The following is a 26,118-nucleotide window of genomic DNA, read 5'->3' on the forward strand; positions in this document are numbered from 1 at the left end:
TCATGCATCGTGATCACTGTGTTTTAGGTTGTGCTTTTTCCTCTGTGTATCAGTTCAGGTTTCTTAAAATTTCTGAATTCCTAGTATTAATTATCTTCACAGTAAATATGTTCACATAACAAAATCTTTTCAGCCATTCCCCAGTTATTGGATACCCACTTTGCTTCTAGTTCCTTTCCACTGTAAAAAGTGCTGCTCTAAATATTTTTGTGTATTTGGAAATTTTCTGTGTTTGACTTCTTTTAGGTTTATGCCTAGTATCTGAATCACTGGGTCAAAGGAAGTAGACATTTTAATCACTTTTCTTGCCTAATTCCCAGTAGAAATGCACAGTGGTTGAACTACTTTACAACTCTTCCCAAAGTGCCTGTGTCTCTGTTTTTCCCCAGAGCCCTTCCAACACTTTTGCAATCTCTAATAGTTTACAGGGAAGTGAGGTGAAAACTCAGTTGTTTTAATTGGTATTGCTTTTATTAATAGTGATTTGGACCACATTTTCATATAGTTGTCTGCAATTTGCAAATCTTATTTTTTTTTAAAATTTATTTAACATATTTAGTTTTCAGCATTGATTTTCACAAGAGTGTGGATTACAAATTTTCTCCCCATTTCTACCCTCCCCCCCACTCCAAGATGGCGTATACTCTGGTTGCCCTGTTCCCCAGTCAGCGCTCCCCTCTGTCACCCCACTCCCCTCCCATCCCCTTTTCCCTTCCTTTCTTTTAGGGCAAGATAAATTTTTACGCCCCATTGCCTGTGTATCTTACTTTCTTGTTGCATGCAAAAACATTTTTGTTTGTTTTTGAACATCTGTTTTTAAAACTTTAAGTTCCAAATTCTCTCCCCTCTTCCCTTCCCACCCACCCTCCCTAAGAAGTCAAGCAATTCAACATAGGCCACATGTGTATCATTATGTACACCCCTTCCACAATACTCATGTTGTGTAAGACTAACTATATTTTGCTCCTTCCCAACCCATCCCCCTTTATTGAATTTTCTCCCTTGACCCTGTCCCCTTTCCAAAGTGTTTGTTTTTGACTACCTCCACCCCCATCTGCCCTCTCCTCCATCATCCCCCCCATTTTTTTTTATCTTCTTCCCTCTTCTTTCCTGTGGGGTAAGATTCCCAATTGGGTATGTGTGGTATTCCCTCCTTAGGCCAAATCTGATGAGAGCAATGTTCACTCATTCCCCCCTCATCCACCCTCTCCCCTCCTCCCACAGAACTGCCTCTTCTTGCCACCTTTATGGGAGATAATCCGTCCCATTCTATCTCTCCTTATCTCCCTCTCTCAGTATGTTCCTCTCTCATCCCTTAATTGTGTCCGCCCTCTCCCTCTCCCTCTCCCTCTCTCTCTCTCTCTCTCTCTCTCTCTCTCTCTCTCTATATATATATATATATATATATACACACACACACACATACACACATAGATATATACATACATACACATTCACCCATATATATACATAAACATATATGTATGCATATTTCCTTCAGCTACCCTAATACTGAGGTCTCACGAATCATACACATCATCTTTCCATGTAGGAATGTCAACAAAACAGTTCACCTTTAGTAAGTCCCTTGCAATTTCTTTTTCTTGTTCTTTTTCTTGATTACCTTTTCATGCTTCTCTTGATTCTTGTGTTTGAAAGTCAGATTTTCTATTCAGTTCTGGTCTTTTCACTGAGAAAGCTTGAAAGTCCTCTATTTTATTGAAAGTCCATATTTTGCCTTGGAGCATGATACTCAGTTTTGCTGGGTAGGTGATTCTAGGTTTTAATCCTAGCTCCATTGACCTCCAGAATATCGTATTCCAAGCCCTTCGATCTCTTAATGTAGAGGCTGCCAGATGTGGGGTTATTCTGATTGGGTTTCCACAATACTCAAATTGTTTCTTTCTGGCTGCTTGCAGTATTTTCTCCTTGATCTGGGAGCTCTGGAATTTGGCGACAATATTTCTGGGAGATTTCTTTTTGGGATCTATTTGAGGAGGCAATTGATGGAGTCTTTCAATTTTTATTTTGCCCTGTGGCTCTAGAATATCAGGGCAGTTCTCCTTGATAATTTCTTGAAAGATGATATCTAGGCTCTTTTTTTGATCATGGCTTTCAGGTAGTCCAATAATTTTTAAATGATCTCTCCTGGATCTATTTTCCAGGTCAGTGGTTTTTCCAGTGAGATATTTCACATTATTTTCCATTTTTTCATTCCTTTGGTTCTGTTTTATAATATCTTGATTTCTCATAAAATCACTAGCTTCCACTTGCTCCAGTCTAATTTTTAAATTAGTATTTTCTTCAGTGGTCTTTTGGACCTCCCTTTTCCATTTGGCTAATTCTGCCTTTCAAGGCATTCTTCTCCTCATTGGCTTTTTGGAGCTCTTTTGCCATTTGAGTTAGTCTGTTTTTTAAGGTGTTGTTTTCTTCAGTATATTTTTCAGTATTTTTTTGGGTCTCCTTTAGCAAGTCATTGACTTGTTTTTCATGGTTTTCTTGCATCCTTCTCATTTCTCTTCCCAATTTTTTCTCTACTTCTCTAACTTGCTTTTCCAAATCCTTTTTGAGCTCTTCCATGGCCTGGGACCAGTTCATGTTTTTCTTGGAGGCTTTTGGTGTAGGCTCTTGCACTTTATTGACTTCTTTAGGCTGTATGTTTTGGTCTTCCTTGTCAGCAAAGAAAGAACGCAAAGTCTGAGACTGAATCTCGGTGCGTTTTCGCTGCCTGGCCATATTCCCAGCCAACTAACTTGACCTTTGAGTTTTTCAGTGGGGTATGACTGCTTGTAGACTAGAGAGTTCTATGTTCCACGTTTGAGGGGGAGGTGCCAGCTCTGCCACACCAGCACTGCTCCTTCCCCAACCCCCAACCCGGCCTGGGATTAGATCTTCAACAGGCTGTTGCACTCCTGCTCTGATCGCCACTTAATTCCTCCCACCAGGTGGGCCTGGGGCCGGAAGTAACAACAGCTGTAACTGCCCCACCTCTGCTGCCCCCAGGGCTGGAAGCTGAACCGGGAACTCCTTCTCCCGCAGCTTTTCCCACTAACCTTCTCCGCAGTCTTTGGTGTTTGTGGGCTAAGGAGTCTGGTAACTGCTGCAGCTCACTGATTCAGGGTGCTAGGGCCCCCTCCGCCGGGCTTCTGGTCTGGATCGTCCACGCCGTTCAGGCTGGGTTCTGCTCCACTCTGTTCCCAGCTCCCAGCTCCATGTGGGATAGACCTCACCCAGAGACCATCTAGGCTGTCCTGGGCTGGAGCTCTGCTTCCCTCTGCTGTTTTGTGGGTTCTGCCGTTCTAGAATTGGTTCAGAGCCATTTTTTATAGGTTTTTGGAGGGACTCGGTACGGAGCTCACATGAGTTCCTGCTTACCAGCCGCCATCTTGGCTCCGCCCCGCAGAATTTCCTTGCAAATCTTATTTAAAAATTTTTTTTTTCATATCCTTTTACCACTTTTCTTTTAAAGGAATGAATTCTTGTACTCATTTTTTCCTCTTCAGTAAGTGACTGTGTAGCAAGTAGGGACATTTAGAGTCATTCTTCTGACCTTAGGACTTACTTTTTCTTGCCTCTGGACTGTGGGCTTGTGTCCCAGGGAGAAACATTTTGTAAAATAGTATGATTGGCATTACATGATGAGAATAGAGCTTTGAGAAGCCTTGTCAGGGAGAAGGCTTGGTCTAGCACAGAGGTTTGTTTTTAACTGGATCTGTGACTTCATTAGTGGAGAGTGATCCTAGGAAAAGAACTTCTTTCAGTGTAGATGGGAAAGTTTTATAGAAGTGCCAGGGAAACTGAGAGGTTAAGTACCTTGCCCAGGGTCACACAGGCAGAATGTGTCAGAGGAAGAATTTGAACCTTGCTCAGCTTGACTCTGAGGCCAGTTCTTTCTCTTTTAAAAAATTTAATAGTTTGCTTTTTGTTGTTCTGTACTTGACCTATATTGATGCACTAATATTCCTGTTCTTCTGTAGTCCCTCCAAGAATTGTCATTTTCCTTTTTTTGATCATCTTTGCCAATTTGATGAGTGTGAAGTGAAACCTCTTGAAACTAGATCTCTACCAATCACACTTGACAAGTTAGGTGCTATAAATTTAATATAAACTATCAGTTTTTTAAGCTGTTAAACTGTCATGGTCCTGAAAAATTTAATTTCCCCAGAGGTCCACAGATTTATGCTATTCAAATTGACCTAATTGCTTTGGAATTTCATTTTTTGTGACTTGGGCAGTGTGATTTAAATAGACTATACATGTGACCAATCTGGTATTCTAGTAGAGATGCTACCTTAATCTGCGCCCCGCCCCCCATGTAAATACATAGGAACTTTATTCTCTTTACCCCTGGATTTCATTTTAATGAACATTGTACAGTGCAGTCTTTGTAGCCCTTATTTTCTAATTTGGGGGAAATGAGAGAGGTTATAAAACTTATGCTACAAAATGGAATATTTTAAAATAATATGTAATGTAGCTTTCATGTTAAGAGCAGAAGTGTGACCAGAACACTGATTTTCCTAACTACTTGTAGTAAGTGCAGTTTTTGTATATTTTTCCATATGAATTGTACATTTATTAATGACCTGAAGCAGTTACCAAAAGTCTTTCAGGTTTGGGGCTCTAATGGGTGTAATAGTTGAAATTCAGATTGTTAGATGGTTTTGGAAGTTCAGTGAGGAGGTATATGTGAATAATTGTTTCAGATTTATTTACAAATTAAAACTTAGAACAGCGGTAACATGTTCAGTTATAGTATGTGGAACACTGATATTAACTTTTTAAATTAGCTTTAACTGTGGCCAGTTTTACCTGATAACTCTATTACCTAAAAGCGTTTTCCATGTTTCCACAATATAATTGCTTATGAAGTTGACACGGCACTTTAAGATCCACACGTGCCTTGTAACTTGATACAGATTAAATTATGTTCCATACAGTATAGTTTGTTTAAATGTTTGTGTAGGAAGCTCTCAGTGAGGAAAATCTTCAACCAAAGCATATTAGTACCTTCTGAAGCTTGTAGTCTAAGGAAATTCCTTGGGGTACTGAGAGGTTAAATAACATGGTATGCACCATGGTTGGAACTTAACTCCAGTTTGTCCTTATTCCCACTACACTTTCCATTATGCTGCACTGCCTCTTTAAGTATATTTGATTGTGTTCTAATTCTCAGATATTATTTTCTATATTGTTATTTTCTACAACCACAATATTTAATAAGAAGACTGTCCCATTCCATGACCATGTTTACAAAGTTTATCATATTTCCAGCTAGTAACATGCAGTGTAGGCACACCACAGCACAATTCATCACATGTTAACATTTAGCATAAAACAAACCTGTCTTGGTTTTTTCCAAAAGGACTTAATTGCTACACTTACTTCTTCCTAGCACTTACGATATAGTTCCTTATGAGGTTTAGGGATGGAATTTTCTACAGTGTCATCTATTTAACTCAGTACGCTTAATTTACCAGGTAACTGCTCATTATTCATTCCTTTGCAGGTAGCATGGAGCAGGAAGTCAAAACACTTGGGTATTTGAGGATATTTGGGTATTATAGGAAAAGCTCAAGGACAAGGACCACCTTCCTGTTATCTAAGAAGCAGTTTGAAAAATAAATCCAAGGTGTAAATAGAATAAAAACCAAAGTATTTGTTGCCATATAAAATTTCACATTTATTTTAATTAAGTTAATTTTGTAGTCTTGACAAATAACTGTTTTATGTACCTAGCCATACTGATTATTTTTTTAAATTTACTGATTGCCAAGGTTAAGAATTGAAATGCAATAATGATAAGTCTTTTGTATAATGTGTTACAGTTTTACGAAGTACTTCTATCTCTGCCACCTTGTAAGCCATTGCAGGTATTATTAGTCTAATAAATCTGAGGGAAGTGAGGCTGGGAGGAGGGGATTCATAGAATTTAAAGCTGACAGGAGCTTTAGAGATTATTTTCAATTTACAACTGAGGAAAGAAGATCCCAGAGGGATTGTGACTTGCTATATCATCATTGAAGGCATTTTAAATACAGTGAAAAGAATGCTTGATTTGGAATCAAGAAAGGCCTGAGTTTGAATTCTGCCTCTATTGTTTATTAGTTTAATTGATCATGGGTCATTGATTTAATTTCCCTAAACTGTTAAATGGGGATAATAATACTTTAGTAATTACCTCATAGGATTGTTGTAAGGCTTCTTCAGTGGGATAATTTATATAAGATATTATAAAAACTTTAAAATGCTGTATAAATGTCAAGGCTATTGATGATGATATTATTGTTACTAATAATACTACTGTTCACTGAAGGTCACACAAGTTCTAAATGTCAAAACAGTGATTTGAATCCAGGTCCTTTCTAGTGCCCCAGATCCATTTCACTTGCTTCTCATGGCACAGAAATATGTGGTGGTTTAGGATTGGAATTGTTTCATCTGGCTCTGAGTCTTGTTGTCTTCTTATGATCCCATACTAACACTTTTGAAAAGGATATTTGCTACATTTGGGAAATTTGGGTAAGACAAAATATATATTTCTGGGACAAATTGAAATTATTCCTTTTTCTAAATGGATTTGAGATGAAATAGTAAATTTGTTTTAAAGCTTGTTAATTGAACCTAGGTGGTAAATGTTCCACAAAAACATATTTTAATTTTTTTTTAGTAGATGTGTTCTTATTTTAGGGACTTAAAATATTCCACAGTGATATGAGATACTCTCTATATCCATTCAACAAGTGTTTATTAAACATTTACTATGTATCAGGCCCTGTCCTAGGCTCTGGAAATACAAAGACAAAAATAAAATGGTTGGGGGGTGGGGCAGAGCCAAGATGGCAGCTGGAAAGCAGGGACCTGCTTAAGCTCGCCCCCAGGACCCTCCAAACACCTGTAAAAAATAGCTCTGAACAAATTCTAAAGTTACAGAACCCGAGAAATAACAGAGGGAAGCAGGCCTCCAGTCCAGGAAAGCCTGGATGGTTGCTGGGAAGGGTCTACCGAATGGAGCTCGGAGCGGAGCAGAGCCCAGCTTGGGCCATGCCAGGACCAACGAGACTGGGAGCTGGGCAGAACAGGAGGTAGGCCCCTGAATCATTGAGCTGTGGCAGTTATCAGACTGCTCAACCCTCAAATGCCAATGACAACAGAGAAGGTTAGTGGGAACAGAGTGAAAGGAGTACACTGTCAGTGCTGAAATGGTGCAGCTCTGGGGCTACTTCCAGCTGCAGTTGCTTCCGGCCCCAGGCCCCCAGCCCCCACTGTGGGAGGAATTAAGTGGCAGATTAGAGTGGGAGTACAGAGTCAGGGTCCCCGTTGGTGGTTCTTGGGGGAGGAGGAGTGCTGCTGTGGCCGAGCTTGCTGTGTAGAAGTAGCTCTGAAAACAGCAGCACAAGGCCCCTAAAACTTGGGACAAAGTGCTCTATACAAGCAGTCATACCTTCACAAAAAGCTCAAGGGTCAAGTAGTTGGCTGGGAACATGAACAGGCAGTGAAAACGGACCCAGATTCAGACTCAGACTTTGGAATCTTTTTCTGGTGACAAAGAAGACCAAAACATACAGCCAGAAGAAGTCAACAAAGTCAAAGAGCCCACATCAAAAGCCTCCAAGAAAAACATGAACTGGTCTCAGGCCATGGAAGAGCTTAAAAAGGATTTGAAAAAGCAAGTAAGAGAAGTAGAAGACAAATTGGGAAGAGAAATGAGAGTGATGGAAGAAAATCATAAAAAACGAGTCAATGATTTGCTAAAGGAGACCCCCAAAAATACTGAAGAAAATAACACCTTAAAAAGTAGACTAACTCAAATGGTAAAAAAGCACCAAAAAGCCAATGAGGAGAAGAATGCCTTGAAAGGCAGAATTAGCCAAATGGAAAAGGGAGGTCCAAAAGACCACTGAAGAAAATACTACCTTAAAAATTAGATTGGAGCAAGTGGAAGCTAGTGACTTTATGAGAAATCAAGATATTATAAAACAGAACCGAAGGAATGAAAAAATGAAAGTCAATGTGAAATATCTCATTGGAAAACCCACTGATCGGGAGAATAGATGCAGGAGAGATAATTTAAAAATTATTGGACTACCTGAAAGCCATGATCAAAAAAAGAGCCTAGACACCATCTTTCAAGAAATTATCAAGGAAAATTGCCCTGATATTCTAGAGCCAGAGAGTAAAATAGAAATTGAAAGAATCCACCAATCACCTTTTGAAAAAGATCCCAAAAAGAAGACTCCTAGGAATATTGTTACCAAATTCTAGAGCTCCCATATCAAGGAGAAAATATTGCAGGCAGCCAGAAAGAAACAATTTGAGTTTTGTGGAAACACAATTAGAGTAAGATCTAGCCGCTTTCACATTAACGGATCAATGGGCTTGGAATATGATGTTCCAGAGGTCAAAGGAGTTGGGATTGAAACCAAGAATCACCTACCCAGCAAAACTGAATATAATGCTCCAAGGCAAAATATGAATTTTCAATAAAATAGAGGACTTTCAGGCTTTCTCAGTGAAAAGACCTGAGCTGAATAGAAAATTTGACTTTCAGACACAAGAATCAAGAGGAGTATGAAAAGGTAAACAAGAAAGAGAAATCATAAAGGACCTATTAAAGTTGAACTGTTTTTTCCTACATGGAAAGACAATGTGTGTAGTTCAATATATAGACAGAGGGCACCGGGTAAGTTGAATATGAAGGGATGATATCTAAAAAAATAAAATTAAGGGATAAAAGAGGAATATATGGAGAGAGGGAGAAAGGGAGAGAGAGAATGGGATAAATTATCTTACATAAAAGTGGCAAGAAAAAGCAGTTCTGTTGGAAGCGAAGAGGGGGAATGAGTGAATCTTGCTCTCATCGGATTTGAACTGAGGAGGGAATAACATACACCCTAAATTGAGTATCTTACTCCACATGAAAGTAGGTGGAAGGGGATAAAAAAGGGGGGCCAATAGAAGGGAGGGCAGATAGGGGGAAGAAGTAATCATAAGCAAACACTTTTGAAAAGGGACAGAGTCAAGGGAGAAAACTGAATAAAGGTGGACAGGATAGGATGGAGGGAAATATAGTTAGTCTTTCACAACATGACTGTTATGGAAGTGATTTGCATAATGATGCATGTGTGACCTATGTTGAATTGCTTGCCTTCTTAGGGAGGGTGGGTGGGGAGGGAAGAGGGGAGAGAATTTGGAATTCAAGGTTTTAAAAGCAGATGCTCAAAAAAAAGTTGTTTTCTTGCATGCAGCTGGGAAATAACATATACAAGCAATGGGGCATAGAAATCTATCTTGCCCTACAAGAAAGTAAGGGGAAAAGGGATGGTGGGGGGAGTGGGGTGACAGAAGGGAGGATTGACTGGGGAACAGGGCATTCAGAACATATGCCAACTTGGAGTGGGGGTGGGGTAGAAATGGGGACAAAATTTGTAACTCAAAATCTTGTGGAAATCAACGCTGAAAACTTAAAAATATTAAATACATGCATTCAACAACAACAAAAAAATTGGTTCCTGTTCTTAGGGAGTTTAAAAGTTCTATGGAGGAAAAGCATATATGCATCTAATACTTGATATGATATATATCTATATAGCAATAGAAAGTATACATAAGATAATTTTGGCAAAGGAGTAACTAACATTTTTGGGGAAATCAGTCATGGCCTCATGTAGGAGATGTTGCTTGAGCTAAATTCTGAAGGAAGCTACTGATCATAAAATCATAAAATGATCATGGCAGCTAGGTGTCTCAGTTGATACAGCGCTAGGCCTGGACTCAGGAACACCTGAGTTCTAATTCAGCCTCACGCACTTACTAGCTGTGTGACCCTGAGCAAGTCACTTAACCTCTGTTTGCCTTAATCCACTGGAGAAGGAAATGACAAACCACTCCAGTATCTTTGGTAAGAAACCCCATGGACGTTATTGGTGTGGTATGATCCCTCAGGTCATGAAGAGTTGGACTCGACTGAACGACTGAAGAACAATGGTGGTCATAGGAGGTGGAGAATAAGAGAGAGAGCAGAGCCTTCTGGGTATGAGGGATAGTTTGTGTAAAAGGTTGGAGAAAAGAAAACAAGGTTCTGCCCCAGGCTTTCTTTTCTGAATCTTCACTCTCTTTCTTAGTAGCCTCTTTAGCTCCCATTGGTTTTTATCTCTATATCTCTCATGTAGATTCAGTCCCACTCTTTCCCCTAAGATTGCCTGGATCACCAAGATCACCAGTTGGACATATCAAAATAGACATCCTGGAAACATCCTAAACTCAGTATGTATGAAACTGAAGCCCTCCGCTGTCGTAAATGCCTCTGTTTCTGTCAAAGGAATCTCCATCTTGCCAGTGTCTCAGATTTATAAACTCAGCATTGTCTTTGATCTCCTTCACCCCATGTCAGTTAATCCTGCTATTTCACATCTTTCAAGTCTGACCTTTTCCTCATTCGTCTGTTACCTTAGCTCAGGCTCTTATTAACTCTTGCCTAGATCATTGCAGTGGGTTCTTATTGGTCTCTGCCTTAAGTCTCTTCCTACTCCAGTTCATCCTATACTCTGATGCTAAAACAATTTTCCTTAAACACATCTGACCATTTGACTTCCCTATTCAGCCAGCTTCAGTGACTGCCTTTAGCTTTTAAAGCCTCGAAGTCTAGCCACAAACGATTTTCCAATGTCTTTGGGTGGCTTCCTCTGGCACTTTGCAATCTAACCGACATGTCTTTCTCTCTTATTCATCATTCTTAGTACTCCATTTCTCATCTCTATGCCTTTAACCTTAGTGCCTGGAATGTACTTCTTTTGCTTCCTAGAGTCCATCTCATCTTTTAAAATACACCTTAGGTACTGTCTTATGCATGAAGCCTTTCCTGATTCCCCAGCTACCCATGGTTTGTATTTAACTACTTGGTCTACATTTATGTGTATTTACTTTGTTCTTATGCTGCATATATTTTTACGTATCTTTCCTGTCTCCTATTATAATGTAAGCTCCTTGTGGATAGATATTGTTTAATTCTTTGTGCTTGTACCTCCAACACAAGGCTTAGTGCCTGGTCTGGCACTTGGAAATGCTTAAGAAATATGAGATTAAGAGAAGAACTATTGCTTATGAAGAGTAGCAAGAAGGTCAATATGGCTGGAAGGGGGAGTCTGGAAGGGTAGGTTGGGCTGTGAGGAACTTTAAATGCCAACCAGAAGAGTATGTATTTGATCCTAGAGGCAAGAGTGAACTACTGGAGTTTGAGGAGGGGGATGGTATGGTCAGATCTGTGCTTTAGGGGTATCCCTTTGACAACTGTGTGGATGATGAATTGGAGAGAGAAGAGACTTGTGAAAGTGAGACCCATTAGTCTGTTGCAAAATAGTCCATTTAAGAGGTGGTGAAGGCTTGGTGAATTAGGTTATCTCTGTGAGTACAGAAGGGACGATATGAGAGGTGGTATGGAGGTAGAAATAAGATTTGACGATTGTATACATAGGATGATAAGGTGTATGAAGTGTTGATGATAACTCAGAGGTTGTGGACCTGGGTGACTGGAAAAATGGTGCTCTCAAGAGAAATGGGTTTTGATTAAGAAGTTCAGTTTTGGATATGGTTGTGTTTAACATTCCTGTGGGTACCAGTTCACAATGTCTGTTAGCCAGTTTATGATGAGACTAGAGTCCAGTAGAGAAACTAGGGTTGGAAATAATGTATTTTGAGGTCACCAAGAGAGTACAGCGAAAGAAGAGTATTCAGGACAGAGCTTTGGGGAACAGCCATAGTTTTGGGGGGTATATGGAAGATAATCTGTCAAAGGAAATTGATGATAAGCAGTGAGTCAAGTAGGATGAGAACAGTGTTATAAAATCCCAGAGTGGAGAATATCCAGGAGAAGATTGGTTGGTTGGTGGTTGTCGGTTGTCCTTCATTCTCCAAGAGGACCAAAATGAGGTCACTATGTTGGGTTCAAGGCACAGCATATCTTACTGTGACTGATAAGACCAATATGATCTTGGAAGGTTCTACCACAGGTAGATGGAGTGGAGATGTCTCTAAATTTACACATCTCACATTTCTTTTGAGCTACTGCAGTTCTGCTTTGCTCATACAGCACAGCGCCTTCTTTGATGTGGGCATGCCATGCTGGGTGATCCTGTGCCAATGTCTCCCATGTCTCACAAGAGTTTCCTTGTAATGCTTCTTCTGACTTCTGTGTGAGCACTTGCCTTGCGTGAGTTCTCTGTAAAATAGTCTTTTAGGCAGATGTGGCCAGCCCATCGGAGTTGCTCTCTCTGCAGTAGTTTGAATGCATGGTAGTTCAGTTCTCCCAGAGTGGATGTTATCCAAGAAAAGATATTCTGCTACAGAGAGGTAAAAAAGGATGAGATTTGACAAGGAATCATTAGTAACTATGTAGGAAGTGCTTTCAGTTTAGTGATGGTCAGAAGCCAGATTGCAAAGGGTTGAGAAATGAATTCGAGGAAAAGACACTTAAAGCAGAAAGATTTTTTTTTCATGAAGTTGGCTCTTAATGGAAGTTAATGACAAATGGCTTCCATTTCCACAGTAAGTGAAGCAAGGTCATCCACTAAGATGACAGAAGAGTGTGATTTGGAATCTTGAGAGGAAAAAAGATTGAGAAGAGCTGATTTGGGGGATTGGGATAAATAGTCAAGAGAGGAATGAAAGGATTGCCTTGCTGTAGTGAGGGCCCTGTTGAGAGTAGCTAAGATGAGTTTGTAGAATACCCAGTCAGAGAGTCATGTAATAAATTATGGTGAAGTTAGATTGTAGGGCAGTATAATGCTAGGAACAGTATTCATGATGTTATCAAATGATACATATGTATATACACATTCTATGTATATATATATATGTGCATGGAAATATATATTCAGAGAAAGAACTGTTACATATTTTGAAGCACTTGGTTTTGCATTTTTCCCTTCATATTCTCTTTTTGTAAGGTAAATAAAGGAACTATTGAACTCATGAATACAATTTGTTTTTGGATCAAATAGCAAAATGATTTTGTAGTTTTACAATTTAACGTTAAAATTTTACTTGGTGAAGTTTGAAAATAGAATGATTAGGTTTAATTTCAGGTTTTCTTTCATATGTAGGTAGTAGTAACACCAATAACATTTTGGGTATGGAATATAGAATTACTGTTCTTTTCTACTGAAGATACCATTCTCAAAATCTTAAAATAATTCCTTATGTTTGGTTTGAGCATCCTTCCTGGTATATGATAAGGTGAAAGAGTTAATATTATTTTTATTCCCGTGGTTCCCAAATTGTGGTTTCAGATATCCATTTTCTGAAGTATATGTTTTGAACCATTTAACTTGAAAAATAACATTACAAAACCAGATGTATTAAAACATCTTACCGGTACAAATTATCAAGGGTAAGATTCTAATTAAAAAGTTACGAATTGGCAAAATTGTCTCATGGCATTTCATGAGAACCTATCTTTATGTTTAGTGTATGAACAAAATTAATGTATATAAGAAAAAAGTATGGACCAATTTTAATGTTATGTAGTATCAGAATCTAAAAATTTAATCTGTATGTCTCCCCCCAAAATAATTAAAATACATAGATACATCTAAGATACTTTACTTAGAAAGTTTTTCTATTGTATTTTTGTTTTCATTTATAACATTTACTTAAGCATTGTTAAATAAGTCTATTTACACAAATACATATTTGTGTATATTCAGCCATGCTAATAATGTATCAAGTTTTACTAGGAATACAACAATTTTGTCTTAAAATATTAATCCCCTCATATTTATTGTGACTTCCTTTTCTCCTGATGGTTAGTTAAGTAAAGAATGTTATTTTCTTTTGTTGTTAATAAATTTAGAACTGCCAAAGCAGAGACACTTATACACACAAAATTTAATACTCCCAGAAAACTACTTAAGCAAATAAACAATAAAAAAGCTACACACACACACACACACACACACTCGTACTTGAAACTAATAGTTTGGGTAACTATATACTTTGGTAAAATTATTTTTTTGGGTTGGGTTGAGTTGGTCTATCACATCCTTGGCACAGGGAACTTCTAGAATGTAAACTTCTTCCATAAATTCAAATAGGTAGCTCTTTTGTAACTTAGGCCTGAATTTTGCTGCAAGCCAGATAATCACGGATGAGAGAGGTGAGCTGTATTAAATTTCACTTAGGTCTGCTCTTTGACTTTAATCAGACCCTCACTGTTTTTTTTTTCAAAATAATGGAAATGTAGGGTATCATAATTTCTCAATGGTTAGCAGTATCTTGAAATATTACACTGTCCCACCCTGTTTGGGGCCAATGTTGAGCTGGAAGAATATTGGAAGGGAATAGTATGTTGTTGTATGTATTAAAGTAGATGTTTTTCTCTGTTTGAAACATAAATGGTTAATTCTGCCTCCTGTTATGGTTTGGTAACTGGTAGTATGGCTGGAGTAGATAATTTCTTTTCTTTTTGAATTGTGCTATTCTTATCAGAAATAGGCAGTTAAAGTTGATGAAAATTAAAGTGATGATTTTACTGTCAGGAAGTGAGTTGCTTGTTTCATTTTCATTCTTCTGAACCCATGATTTATTGCACTGATCAAGAATTATAAATCTTTCAGTTTTTTTTCTTTATAATGATGTCATATAAATTACTCTCCTAGTTATCACTTTGCTCTGCTGTTAGGTCATCATTTCAAGAATTTATCTCCTTAGAATGGCGGTTACTGTGTCTCATGTGATTTTTGTTGTGGCTACTTTGTACTTGAACCCTTTTTGCGCTTGGAGTATTTTTTCTTTAGTCTGGAATTGCTGGATTTTGGCTATTACGTTCCTGGGAGTTTCCATTTTGGAGTTTCTTTCTGGAGGTGACCATTGGATTCTTTCTGTTTTTACTTTGCTTTCTGGTTCTAAGGGCTTGGGGAAGTTTTTATTTATAATTTGTTGAAATAGAGTGACCAGAGTTCTTTTTTGATCTTGATTTTTAGATATTTAGATAATTCTTATTTTATTTCTCCTTGACTTGCTTTTAAGGTCAGTTGTTTTTGACATGTTATTTCTTAGAATTTATTCTGCTTTTTCCAGTCTTTTGGTTTTATTTTTAGTGTTTCTTGCTATCTCATCAAATTATTTTCTGTCTGGCCTATTCTGATTTGGGGGGCATTCAGTGAGGTTTTTTGTTTTTTTTCTTATAAGGTGTCAATCTTCCTTTGCCCTTCTTTCATTCTTAGATTTTCCATTCTGTATCTCTTATTTTTTTTCTTCTAGGTACTTCTGTGGTCTTGTGGCCAGGACATTTTTTTTTATCTGATGTTTTACCTGGAGTTATTGTGGAGTCATTATCCTCTTTGGGTTTTACCCCCTGGGTATCTCTCAAACCAAGGTATTTCCTCATGATATTGGTGTTTTCCTTGGTTTTCTCATCTCATCTTCCACCATATATAGGTTGCAGGGTATACAGTTGGGTCAAACCTTGCAATAGTCATATAGTCAGGGCCTGCGTGGTCCTGGGTATAGTGGGACAGACTACAGAAATCTTTCAAGGGACCTTCTCCTTCTGCTGTAGGTCCTGCCTTGGGTCTTACCCCACCTTCCTCCCCGCCCCTCTGCAAGAGGGGTGGCCCTTACTGCTAAGCTCAAGGGCTATTCTGTGCTGAGTTCCTATGCTTCAGGGACTCTTGGGCCTTTCTCTTGTAGCTATGCTGGGGCCACTGGCTCCACTGAACCCTATCTGGGATGCTTGAAGGCTGCTTTCCGTTCTTGGCTGTGGCTCTTTTGGTCCAGGCTAAGGCTTTCTTTGGCTTGGGCCTGGAGTGCTGGTATGGACTTGTTCCACAGACCTTGAGATTCCTTTCAAGCTAGGCTCTTGCATTCATGATCCTGGAGGGTGCTTGAGCATAGCTACTGTTCTGTTTAGCTCAGTCAGGGCATGCCGGGCTGGACCCACCTGGAATGGCCTGAAATATGAAAATTGCCCTCCCTAGTTTGACTCCTGAAGCGACGCATCTTGGGGAAGGCTTGAGCTAGGCTCTGCATCTGAGTAGACAGCAATGCTGAATCTGCCTTGAAGCCTCTAGGGGCCTGCTCTTTGCACTCAGTCTGTGACTTTCTATCCTGAGATCTCTGTACGATATTGGGACTTCCTCTGTAGATTCCTGGTTTGGGGGAATCTAGAAGTGATTTCTTTCTAGCTCTTACTAGAGCAGTGCATTTCTAAGCCCTGATGGAATGTTTGTGAAGGGTCTCGGCTCCTCCATGTTCTAGCATGCTTCCATTTTTTCAACTCTGTTATCGTCTTAACTTCTGAAACATTAAATACAGATAAATTAAGCATACATATTGGCCAGTGTTATTTCTTTGTAACTCTATAACACATGGTGGTATGTCTTGTGACATAATAGATGTTCAGTAAATACTTGTTATTAACAGCAGACAATTGAAATTTCCTCATTGCCTGTTAGCTTGTGGTCTCCATAACAACCAAATGAGCATTTATAGTTTTTTAGTAGTATAAAACTGAAAATGATTTCATGTAAGCAACCAAAAAACTGAAGGCAGATCCCTTTTATAACGTCATAATCCTGTTCTGATTAGCTCAATACCTTGTTAAGAATCTGAGTCTCCGAATAGAAATGTTTTCTATATTTACTTATTGTTTGGCTGGCAGGAAGGGGCAGTGTATTATACCTCCTTGTTTTGTTCTGTGTGTTATTGGAGAATGTTTATGTTGAAGGCCTTTACTTTTGGTGGGGTAATTGAATTACCTGATCACATGGTCACTGTGCTCTTAAAGTTTTATTGATTTATTTTCGTTTTTCATCATGATCCTTTCCCATTGACTCCTCCCATCTCATAGAACCTTTCCTTGTAGTAGGTATAGTCAAGAAAAAGTGTTCAATGCTTTGGCTTATGCCTGTTTGTATTCCATTCTGTATCTCTCCTGAAAAACTGAGATGTGTGCTCCACTAGTCTTCTTAAGTCCTAGTCAGTCATGTAGTTTTAGTGTTGTTTTTCTTTGTTGTCATGTAAATCGTTCTTTTGTCTCTGCTTTCTTCCTTCTTTGTGGCCATTTGTATATATATTTTTCTAAGGTTGACAATGAACTGAAATATATAAATCAACAAGCATTTATGGAGTATTTAATTTGTATCAGGCTCTGTGCTAACTGCTGGGGATATAAAGAAAAAAAAAACCAAAAATAATTCATACCTTCAGGAAGCTTATTTTCTGCTGGAGATAACATGAACACAGAAGATTCATAGAGTAGATGGAAGTTAACCTTTGACAGGGTGGGAGTCCTGGGAAAGGGCTCCTGTATGAGGTGGTGTTTGAGCCACATTTGAAAGATTGCTATAGAATCTGAGATGTGGTTGTGAAGGGAGTGCATTCTAGGCAGAGAGGATAGCCAAAGCAGAGGGCCAGGACTGGAGACAGAGTGCTGTGTGTAAGGAACAGCTCTTCATATTTATCTTTTTTTTTTTTTTTTGGAGTGTAATAATAATCCATTATATTCATACACCATCATTTGTTGAGCCATCCTCTACTTAATGGGTAGTGACTTTGTTTCCATTTCTTTGCTACTATAAAAAAGGTAACTCTGTTTTTGTGTATATGAAATCTGCCACTCTTTTTTTTGTGAACTCCTTGGAATGTACCCAGGAGTAACAGCTTTGGTTCAAAGCGTATATGTAGTTCATTGATTCTTGGTATAATTTAAGACCTTTTTTTTTTTTTTCAGAAGATTTGGACCAATTCACAGCACCATTAGGAGTGACGTCCTCTTGTAGACCCTCTAACATTAACCGTTATTGTCTTTTGTCATATTTTACAATAATCAAAACATCTTAAGTCCTTTATTTACCTTGTGATTCTTGATTGACTATTCCTTCATATGAATTTATTAGTATTTTGCCTATTTCTATAATCATTTGGAAGTTTGATTATGTGGCACTAGAGTTCATGTTATAACTCTTCCTATGTGGGTCCATTTGGTACAGAGAACTCTTCCAGAATCATAGACTATGCTCCCTTCAATCTTGGCTGACCTTTTTGAACGTATATCCTTGGTAGCTGGGTAAAAGGGTAAGAGTTCAGAGATGACTCAAGGCATCTCCCTTCTAGTGAAAAGTATGGGTGTATGTCTTTCGGATGGTGGAGTAATAGGATTTTCAAATGCGAAGAATGACTTGATTTTTTTTTATTATTTAGGTAATACTAGCCATGGTAATATTTCTCTCTTTTTTTTCTACAAATAGATAATTCCCTTCTAGCAAGTATGATATAAAATAAATTTTATTCTTTTCTTATTGTTTAATTTGAGAAATTCTTTACTCTAAATTTGGAAAAAGGCATTTATTGGTTCCTATGATACTTAATGTTTGTGTTGCCAGCTTTCAGTTTTTAGATGACAATATATAAATTTGCTGATGTTTGCTAACATTGTAATATTCTAGGATACGTGGTAGTGTTTCTGTTTTGCTAGGGAAACAAAGGTTTGATCATTAGTTCTGCATTTTATCATTCGATTGAATAATTTTTTTTCTCATCAAACTTCAATGATATTGATGACTTTAAATTTTCCTGTGTGCTCAGCTCCGAACTTATGTTAGTTCAACTCATGTTGAAGACTTAAGTGAAACGATGTAAAGACTGAACTCTCAAAAATTATTGGCACATATGTGCTGCAAGGGGTTAGGAAGGAGTTATGTGATAAACTTATTTGAAAAATGTTGGTTTCTATAATGATAGAATACAGATTTTATTTTCTTAAAAAAATTTAGAAATAATTGTTTCTGTGGCACATTTTAAAATTTAGGATAGGTTGCTGGTTGTATACAAGAAATGATGTAGAAATTCTGGTAGTTACATCTTTATTACTACCAGGCCATCTCCTCAAAAACATCAAAAAATGCCAAACAACCCCTCCTAAAACCCCAAAACCAACCAACACACTCATTCAACTGAATCTTTTTCTTTACAGCTGGGTTCAAAGTGCAAACATCTGAAAGATATTCATTTCGGCCAGTGTTACAAGATCTCAGATGAAGGAATGATTGTTATAGCTAAGGGCTGTCTGAAGTTGCAAAAAATATACATGCAGGAAAACAAATTTGTAAGTATATGTACTATGTGTATGATTGAAAACTATTTTTACATTATAGTTTTTATAAATTTTTAATTATCTGAGCTGTATTCCTACTGTTGCTTATTTTTGTAAATGAGGGAAATACTGTTTAATCGAAACTAAGAATCTTTTCAAATGTTGATTTATAAAATTGTAAGCACATAATTTAAGAGGTGCTGATATATGATGTTTTAACACTAAGAGATCATGAGCATCTACTAAAAGGCCATTTTGAAAGGTACCTTAAATAAACTCATCTGGGTAGATGTGGTCAATTAAAAAAAATTGTGAAAATGCAAGCCTTGATGCCAATATTTTGTGTACCTACTGATTATATATTGTAGATACTTGGTTCAATACTGAAAATTGCCTTGACAATGCTTACTTATTAAAACTTTTAAGAAAAATCTCAGAATTCCTGTTATGGTAAGAAAATTATTGGTTGTTTAGGATAAAAAAACTTCATAATTTGTGTTGATTTTAAAGTTTAGAGGGAGCAAATTATACTATTTAGTGTAACTCACTTAAGTTTGATGTTTAATTGGGCTATTAAATAGGCTATTTAATATTTTTTGGGAGGAGAAAGGAGTGTTGACAGAATGGAGATTGACAACATGAAATACTCTCAGTGTTGTCTTTTAGGTATTCTTAGGTTTGGACCAAAAAGGGCATATTACATTATTATTGAATGGATCCTGAAAGAGTAATATATTTGTGAAGAAAAATAACTGTTTAGTTTTACACTAAATTCCTGAATTAAAGTGAGGCCGTTTTTCACAGTTCTAAATGAAAAATTCTAACTTTTAATCCGATATTAAGTCTTATTAGACTAAATTTGACAGCTAAATGTAAATTTTTGGAAAAACTTGGAAAGAACACTAAGATTTAGTTTATAAAGTGTCATAAATATTTTACACTTGGGCTCTAGGTAAAATTTTGAGCTTTCTCTTGCTGAAGATGATAGAGATTAAAATAAATCTTGCTTATCTTTTCCTTACTCTCATGTTATGGAATATGGCAAATGCTTGTTTTCTTTCAAAATGTGGTAATACAGTTATGTTAGAGTTCTTTTTGAGAAGTAAAAGTTTAACTTAATTTGATGATTTGGCTATTATCTTGAGCATTTTGAAGACATTAAAATTAAGTGCTAAAGTTTAAAGTGCTCTTTTGAAGTGTTCTTTACCTTAATATGCTAATAGTATATATATTTGAATATTTGATTTATTCTACCACTGACTTTTCTGTTAATTTTTAAAAATAAATTTTTTGTTTTGAATCGTTTACTTTATGAAACAAGTAGTAACATTTCACGAGGACTTTTTCAATATCAAATTGGTTTGATGCTTGGACTTTAGATATTTTAAATTGGTGCCAAATAAAAGTACTTAGAGAAAATTACATTTTGCAAGGCTACCAATTGTAATTTGTAACAGTGAAAATTAACTACTCTTTTCTAGTTTGCCTAGATAAATATGTAACATGAGGGAATTTCATTATGTTATTCAGAAGTAGTTATGTTATATATTTTAATATAAAAATTAGCTGAAATTGTTATTTAAAACCATTATTTACTAATCATTTTTATAAGTGATATATAGAATAAAAGCAGAATCTGCATTTTCCATAGCTTTGCCTTTAGATGGCAGCATTGTCTTTGAGTATTTCAGTAAAATAGCTTTTGTTTCCTTGTTATAGCAATGAAGAAAAGCAGATATACAGTTTTAAAGTATTTATGTGTATGCTAAAAAAGTTCTCTATCCTTCACAAGCTTTTATCTGTGTTTTTGTAACTCAAAACATCATCAGGTGTAATGTAACACATCTCAATGTGCTTTTTTTTTTTTTTACAATGTATATTGTATGTGGGCCTAAGGAATCATACTGATTAGAATTATTGATTAAATTTTAAAAAGCTTTTAGTAGAGGAGAGGGAAACCTGTTTTTATGTGAGTTGTAATGGTCTCATCTGGTTGGAATGAGAAAAATGCTATAAAATTTTCAGGAGTAAATACTAACAATGATGAGGTAGAATTTGTATATCTGTAGGAGAGATACTGCTTACTGAAAGATAAAACTTACTACCCCATGATAGTTTTTGAAAGAGAAGCATAGAATAGGTCATAGCATTTGCTACAAAACTACTGTACTGAGCTGCTTCCTGTAGAAAGTTATTTGAAGGATTAAACTACTCTGAAGTATTAGTATATTGCATATTTCCCTTACTTCAATAAGATTTTTGGTCACTTAAACTTTTCATAAAAATATATTTAATCATTTTGATTAGTATTTGTTATTTTAGTATTTTGTTTTAAAACTGTTTATAGTAATAGTGTGCTAAAATCTCAGCTAGCCATAACTTTTAAGAAGCCAAATTCCATTTCTTTACCTCATCTGAAATAATAAGGCGGTTGAACTCAATGATCTCTAAGATTCTCTCCAATCCTAATTTAGCGATTTTATTATTATATTTAAAAACAACTTGGAGTGCATTCTGCAGTCAGCACAATCTCATTGCTTTATGTATAACTTTAATATCTTGTAAAATTCTAAATCGTTTAAAAAAAAGGTGAAATGATGTTCAAAATAGCCTTAATAAAATTATAAAAACAAAGATTGAAGCAACAAGGATTTTCTGATTAGTCAAATCATTCGGTTAACTGGAATATTGACCACTCTGGTTAATTGGTGTTTAATTAGTTATTTATATATAGTATAACTTTTTATGCTTTTTTTGAATAATGATGCAAGCTTTTCTTGGAAATTAGGTATATTATGTGTATATGTATATGGACATATATATATATATATATATACTATTGCTATAATATCACATTTAATTAGAGTCATTGAATTTTATTACTAAGTGGTTTAGAGAATTCTTATTTTAAGAATTTTAATTTAAATTTTATTTATTATTCTTCCAGATTTTGAATTTCACACTTGAGTTGTTTTTAGTAAGGCAAAAATAAAATATCTGAAAACTTAATAGGAGAAGTAATCAGGTGGATTTTAGAAAGTGAGATAAGAGAAATAAGGATGGCCTTATTAATTAACATAGTGTTAAATGCTATTCTTTGTAACAGCTTATATTTTCCTAGTACTTTAAGGTTTACAGAGTATACTGTGTCATAGAAGGAGAGGTTATTTGGCCCAACTCTCCCTTACTTTACAGATGAGAACACTGAGGCCCAGAAAGATTAAGTATGGTGATTTGCCCAGGTCACACAGGTAAAAAGTAGAAGAGTTGGGCTTGAATCCAAATCCTCTGACCCAAAATATGGCCATTTTTTTATACTGCATGCTTCTTCCCATTGTTGTCTGTAATTGTTTTAGGATTGTCACCATTTCATGGATGAGGAAACAAGCTCGGAGAAAATGACTTGCCCACGGTCACTTAAATGGGAAGGGTTGAAAATATGATTTGAGCTTAAGTCTTCTGGCTTAGAGACTTTTTTCCACTATGCCATGTAGCTTGTGTATACAAAGAATTAACAGATGACTCTCTTCAGTACCTTCTTACATTCTGTTCTGAAATATTCTTGGGGTCATTTTGTGTTAATAACTGTAAATTCTGTTATATGGCATTCTGCCACTTGCAACTCTGTTAATCAGAGCTAATTAAGCTTCTTTATCCCAGTAATTGAGAAAATGCAACATGGCAAAAATAGTCTCAGGAGACAGTATCTTAAAATTCCACAAGATGGTGATGTTTCTTCTTAAGTAAAACCAGCTACTGTGCCATGCCTCTCTACTTTTCCTTTGCAAAAATTCAACTTCCTGGTCATTTGAAAACTCATTTTAGTTTTCACTTCAAACATTAAGCTCCTTCTGTATGCAGAACTCCACCCAGGATCTTGGGGGATATAAACTATTTCGATAAGACAACAGTCACTGCTGTTATGGAATGGAAAGACAGTGTTTAAGACTTCCTGTGTGTGCAATGCCAAGGTAGCATTTTAAAGTGCTTGTGTTACAGAAGCATATTATGGCAAGTTACCATTTTTGTTAATCTAAAGGAGAGGCTGCCTGCCAACATCATATTCCAAAGAGTGGTATTCAGGACACTCATGACTGGTATCTGAGTAAGTTTTGTCAACTCTCCAGTGTCTGCTAGAATAACCTTTTGGGAGAGTTAGTGACTACTAGCACATTAGTTTTTCTCTGCTTGGTAGAGTCAGCATCTGATTAAAGTTTTCTCATTCAATTTGTAAATTTTGAAAGCTGGTAAGAGTATTTTTGTCCTTCCTCTCTGTATTCTTTAAGGACAAGGGTGTTGGGATATTACTTTAAAAGGTTTCTGGGTTTCTGATATAGAAGATTTTTCTCATAGGATGATCCAAGCGAAAAAATCCTTTTAAAAAATTTAACAGTAGGGGCAGCTAGGTGGCGCAGTCAGTAGAGCACCGGCCCTGGAGTCAGGAGGACCTGGGTTCAAATCCGGCCTCAGACACTTGACACATGTACTAGCTGTGTGACCTTGGGCAAGTCACTTAACCCCAATTGCCCTGCCAAAAAGCAAAAAAAAAAAAAAATTAACAGTAAGTCAATAAAACTATTTTTAAAAAGTCAAATATTCAACGAGTGGAAGGGAGTAAGTATTTATATCATGCCTGCTATGTGCCAGGTACTGTGCTAAGTGCTTTACAAATATTTCATTTCATCTTCACAACAACCCTGCAAAGTAGGTACTGTTATGACTCTCATTTTAGAGATGAGGAAACAGGCACAGAGAGGTTAAGTGACTTGCTCTAGGGTCACAGAGCTATCTGAAGCTAGATTTTGAACAAGAGTCTGCCTGACTCCAGGCCCAGTACACTGTATCACCTAACTGCCACAGAAATAGGGCCTGCTTATTTGCACTGAATATTCTCTGGTAGTTGTGACATTCCATAGTACTATCCTTTAGTATATTATACAATCCTCTAACGTCTGAATGAATTTCTGTTCATTGTAATTTATATTAATTGTTGTAGTTCAGTTGTTTGAAAATCTGTAATTCACATGTAGTATATTTAAGGATAACAATCAAAATATTTGGCTAATCATCTTTGTTAATTCATTGACTGTAGAGTTTACTGTATTAATAAGCTACTTTGTATGTAGTATAAATGGTAAAATACAAAGCAAACAAGAAATGGCTCATAGAACAGTCTTACTTTGCTTATAACCTGAATTACATATTCATGAGTTCTCTTCAATTTTTGGCTCTGGTGAACGACCTCAGAGAGGATCATAGAATGTCAGAACTGTAACCTCATTTATCAGAAATGCTCAAGGCTGTATAGTGATACGAATGTTATAAAAATAATGTTATTGAGGAGTTGTAATTGACTAGAGGGCTAAATATTTTAAAATATTAATGGAAATATTTGAAGACAGATGTCATTCTCAAAATCGTATTTGCTGTTGCAAGCATTATGACACAGGTATAGAAGATCAGTCTTGGTGTCAGTGGTATCTGGGTTCAAGTTCTGCCTCTGACATATTAATGGGGTCATCATGGCCAAGTTAGTGCCCAGGCAACTCTGTAAAAGGATAGCTGCTGATTTGCATTGGTGGAGGGAGATAAATACATCAAGAGTTTCCTAAATTGATGAAATCATAAGTCTGAGGTCCACTTTTCCCACTTCACCCCCCATTATTAGGGCACTATTTAATTCATTTGCGGCCATATTATTTTGGCCTGTGTTATGGTGAGTTTGAGAGGCAATATTGTGACTTAAAAGAAGCTGGCCATAGAGTCAGAAGTTTAGAGTTGGAACTTCGAAATCATGTTATAATTTTTTTAAGTTGTAGCTGATGGAAATCAAGTGACTTAGCTAAAGTTATATAATTAGTGGGAAATACTAGATAGAACAGGTATTTCTAGAACAGCACCTAGAAAGTCTTGATGCTCACTATGAATATAGAAGGGATCTTAGAGATCATTTAGTATAACTCTGATACCTCAGAGTGCTAGAGAATGAAATAATGTAAGGCAGTAGACAGCAAAGCTAGGATTTAAACCATAGCCCTTTGACTCAAAATGTTTATGCTACTCTGTCACTAAGCTCTTCTCTATGTCCGCATCATTTAGCCTTATTGGTGAATGATGCTTTGCTTGCCCCTTTCTGGCTCTATTATCTAATACCCAAATTTCTTAAAATGAAAGTACAAGTAATGAAAACAAAAATTCTATAATGGTATTCCTACTTATTGGGAACGTAAGTAATTATAAAAAGCTTGGTTTTTAATAATAAAACACTTTAACTTCATTATTTTGCAAAGTCATTTTGTGATTTAGAACAGGAAAGAACATTAGATTCTCTAGTCCCGGGATGGGGAACCTGAGGCCTCAAGGCCACATGTGGCCCTCTAGGTCCTCAAGTGTGGCCCTTTTACTGAATCCAGACTTCACAGAACAAATCCCCCTGATAAAAGGATTTGTTCTACAAAACTTGGACTCAGTCAAAAGACTATACCCAAAGACCCAGAAAGCTACATGTTGGCCTCAAGGCTGCAGGTTCCTCACCCCTGATCTAGTTCAACCCCTTCATTTTACAGATGAAGAAATTCAAGTCAGAAAGGTTAAATGATTTGGCTACGATCATGTGGGTATTAAGTAGTACAGCTTGGGCTTGAACCTAATTCCTGACTACAAACCTGGTATTTCTTAACCTCTGTACCATTTGTTGTTGTTATTTAGTTGTTTTTCACACTTCGTGATCCCTTTTGGGATTTTCTTGGCAAAGATACTGGAGTGGTTTTCCATTTCCTTCTTCAGCTTGTTTCACAGATGAGAAACTGAGTTTTAAACTAATTGCATTTTTTACAAATTGAAGGTTTGTGGCAGCTGTCCGTTGAAGAAGTCTATCAGTGCCGTTTTTCCAATAGCATGTACTCACATCGTGTCTATGTGTCACATTTGGGTAATTCTCACAATATTTTAAACTTTTTCATTATCATAGTGATCTTTGATGTTACTATCTTAATTGTTTTGGTGCATCACAAATTTCACCTATATAA

General features: G+C 36.7%; 1 protein-coding gene across 1 annotated transcript in view; it reads left to right on the forward strand.

Annotated features, from left to right (window-relative positions):
- Window positions 1-26,118, forward strand: part of FBXL17 (F-box and leucine rich repeat protein 17) — a 557,672-nt gene that overhangs the window by 10,989 nt on the left and 520,565 nt on the right. Inside the window, exon 4 of the mRNA XM_036736154.1 lies at window positions 18,971-19,102. Within this exon, the coding sequence (XP_036592049.1) occupies window positions 18,971-19,102 (132 nt within the window). The remainder of the gene's footprint in view (window positions 1-18,970; window positions 19,103-26,118) is intronic.

Source organism: Trichosurus vulpecula, chromosome 1 (genome assembly GCF_011100635.1).
Source record: "Trichosurus vulpecula isolate mTriVul1 chromosome 1, mTriVul1.pri, whole genome shotgun sequence".
Classification (NCBI taxonomy): domain Eukaryota; kingdom Metazoa; phylum Chordata; class Mammalia; order Diprotodontia; family Phalangeridae; genus Trichosurus; species Trichosurus vulpecula.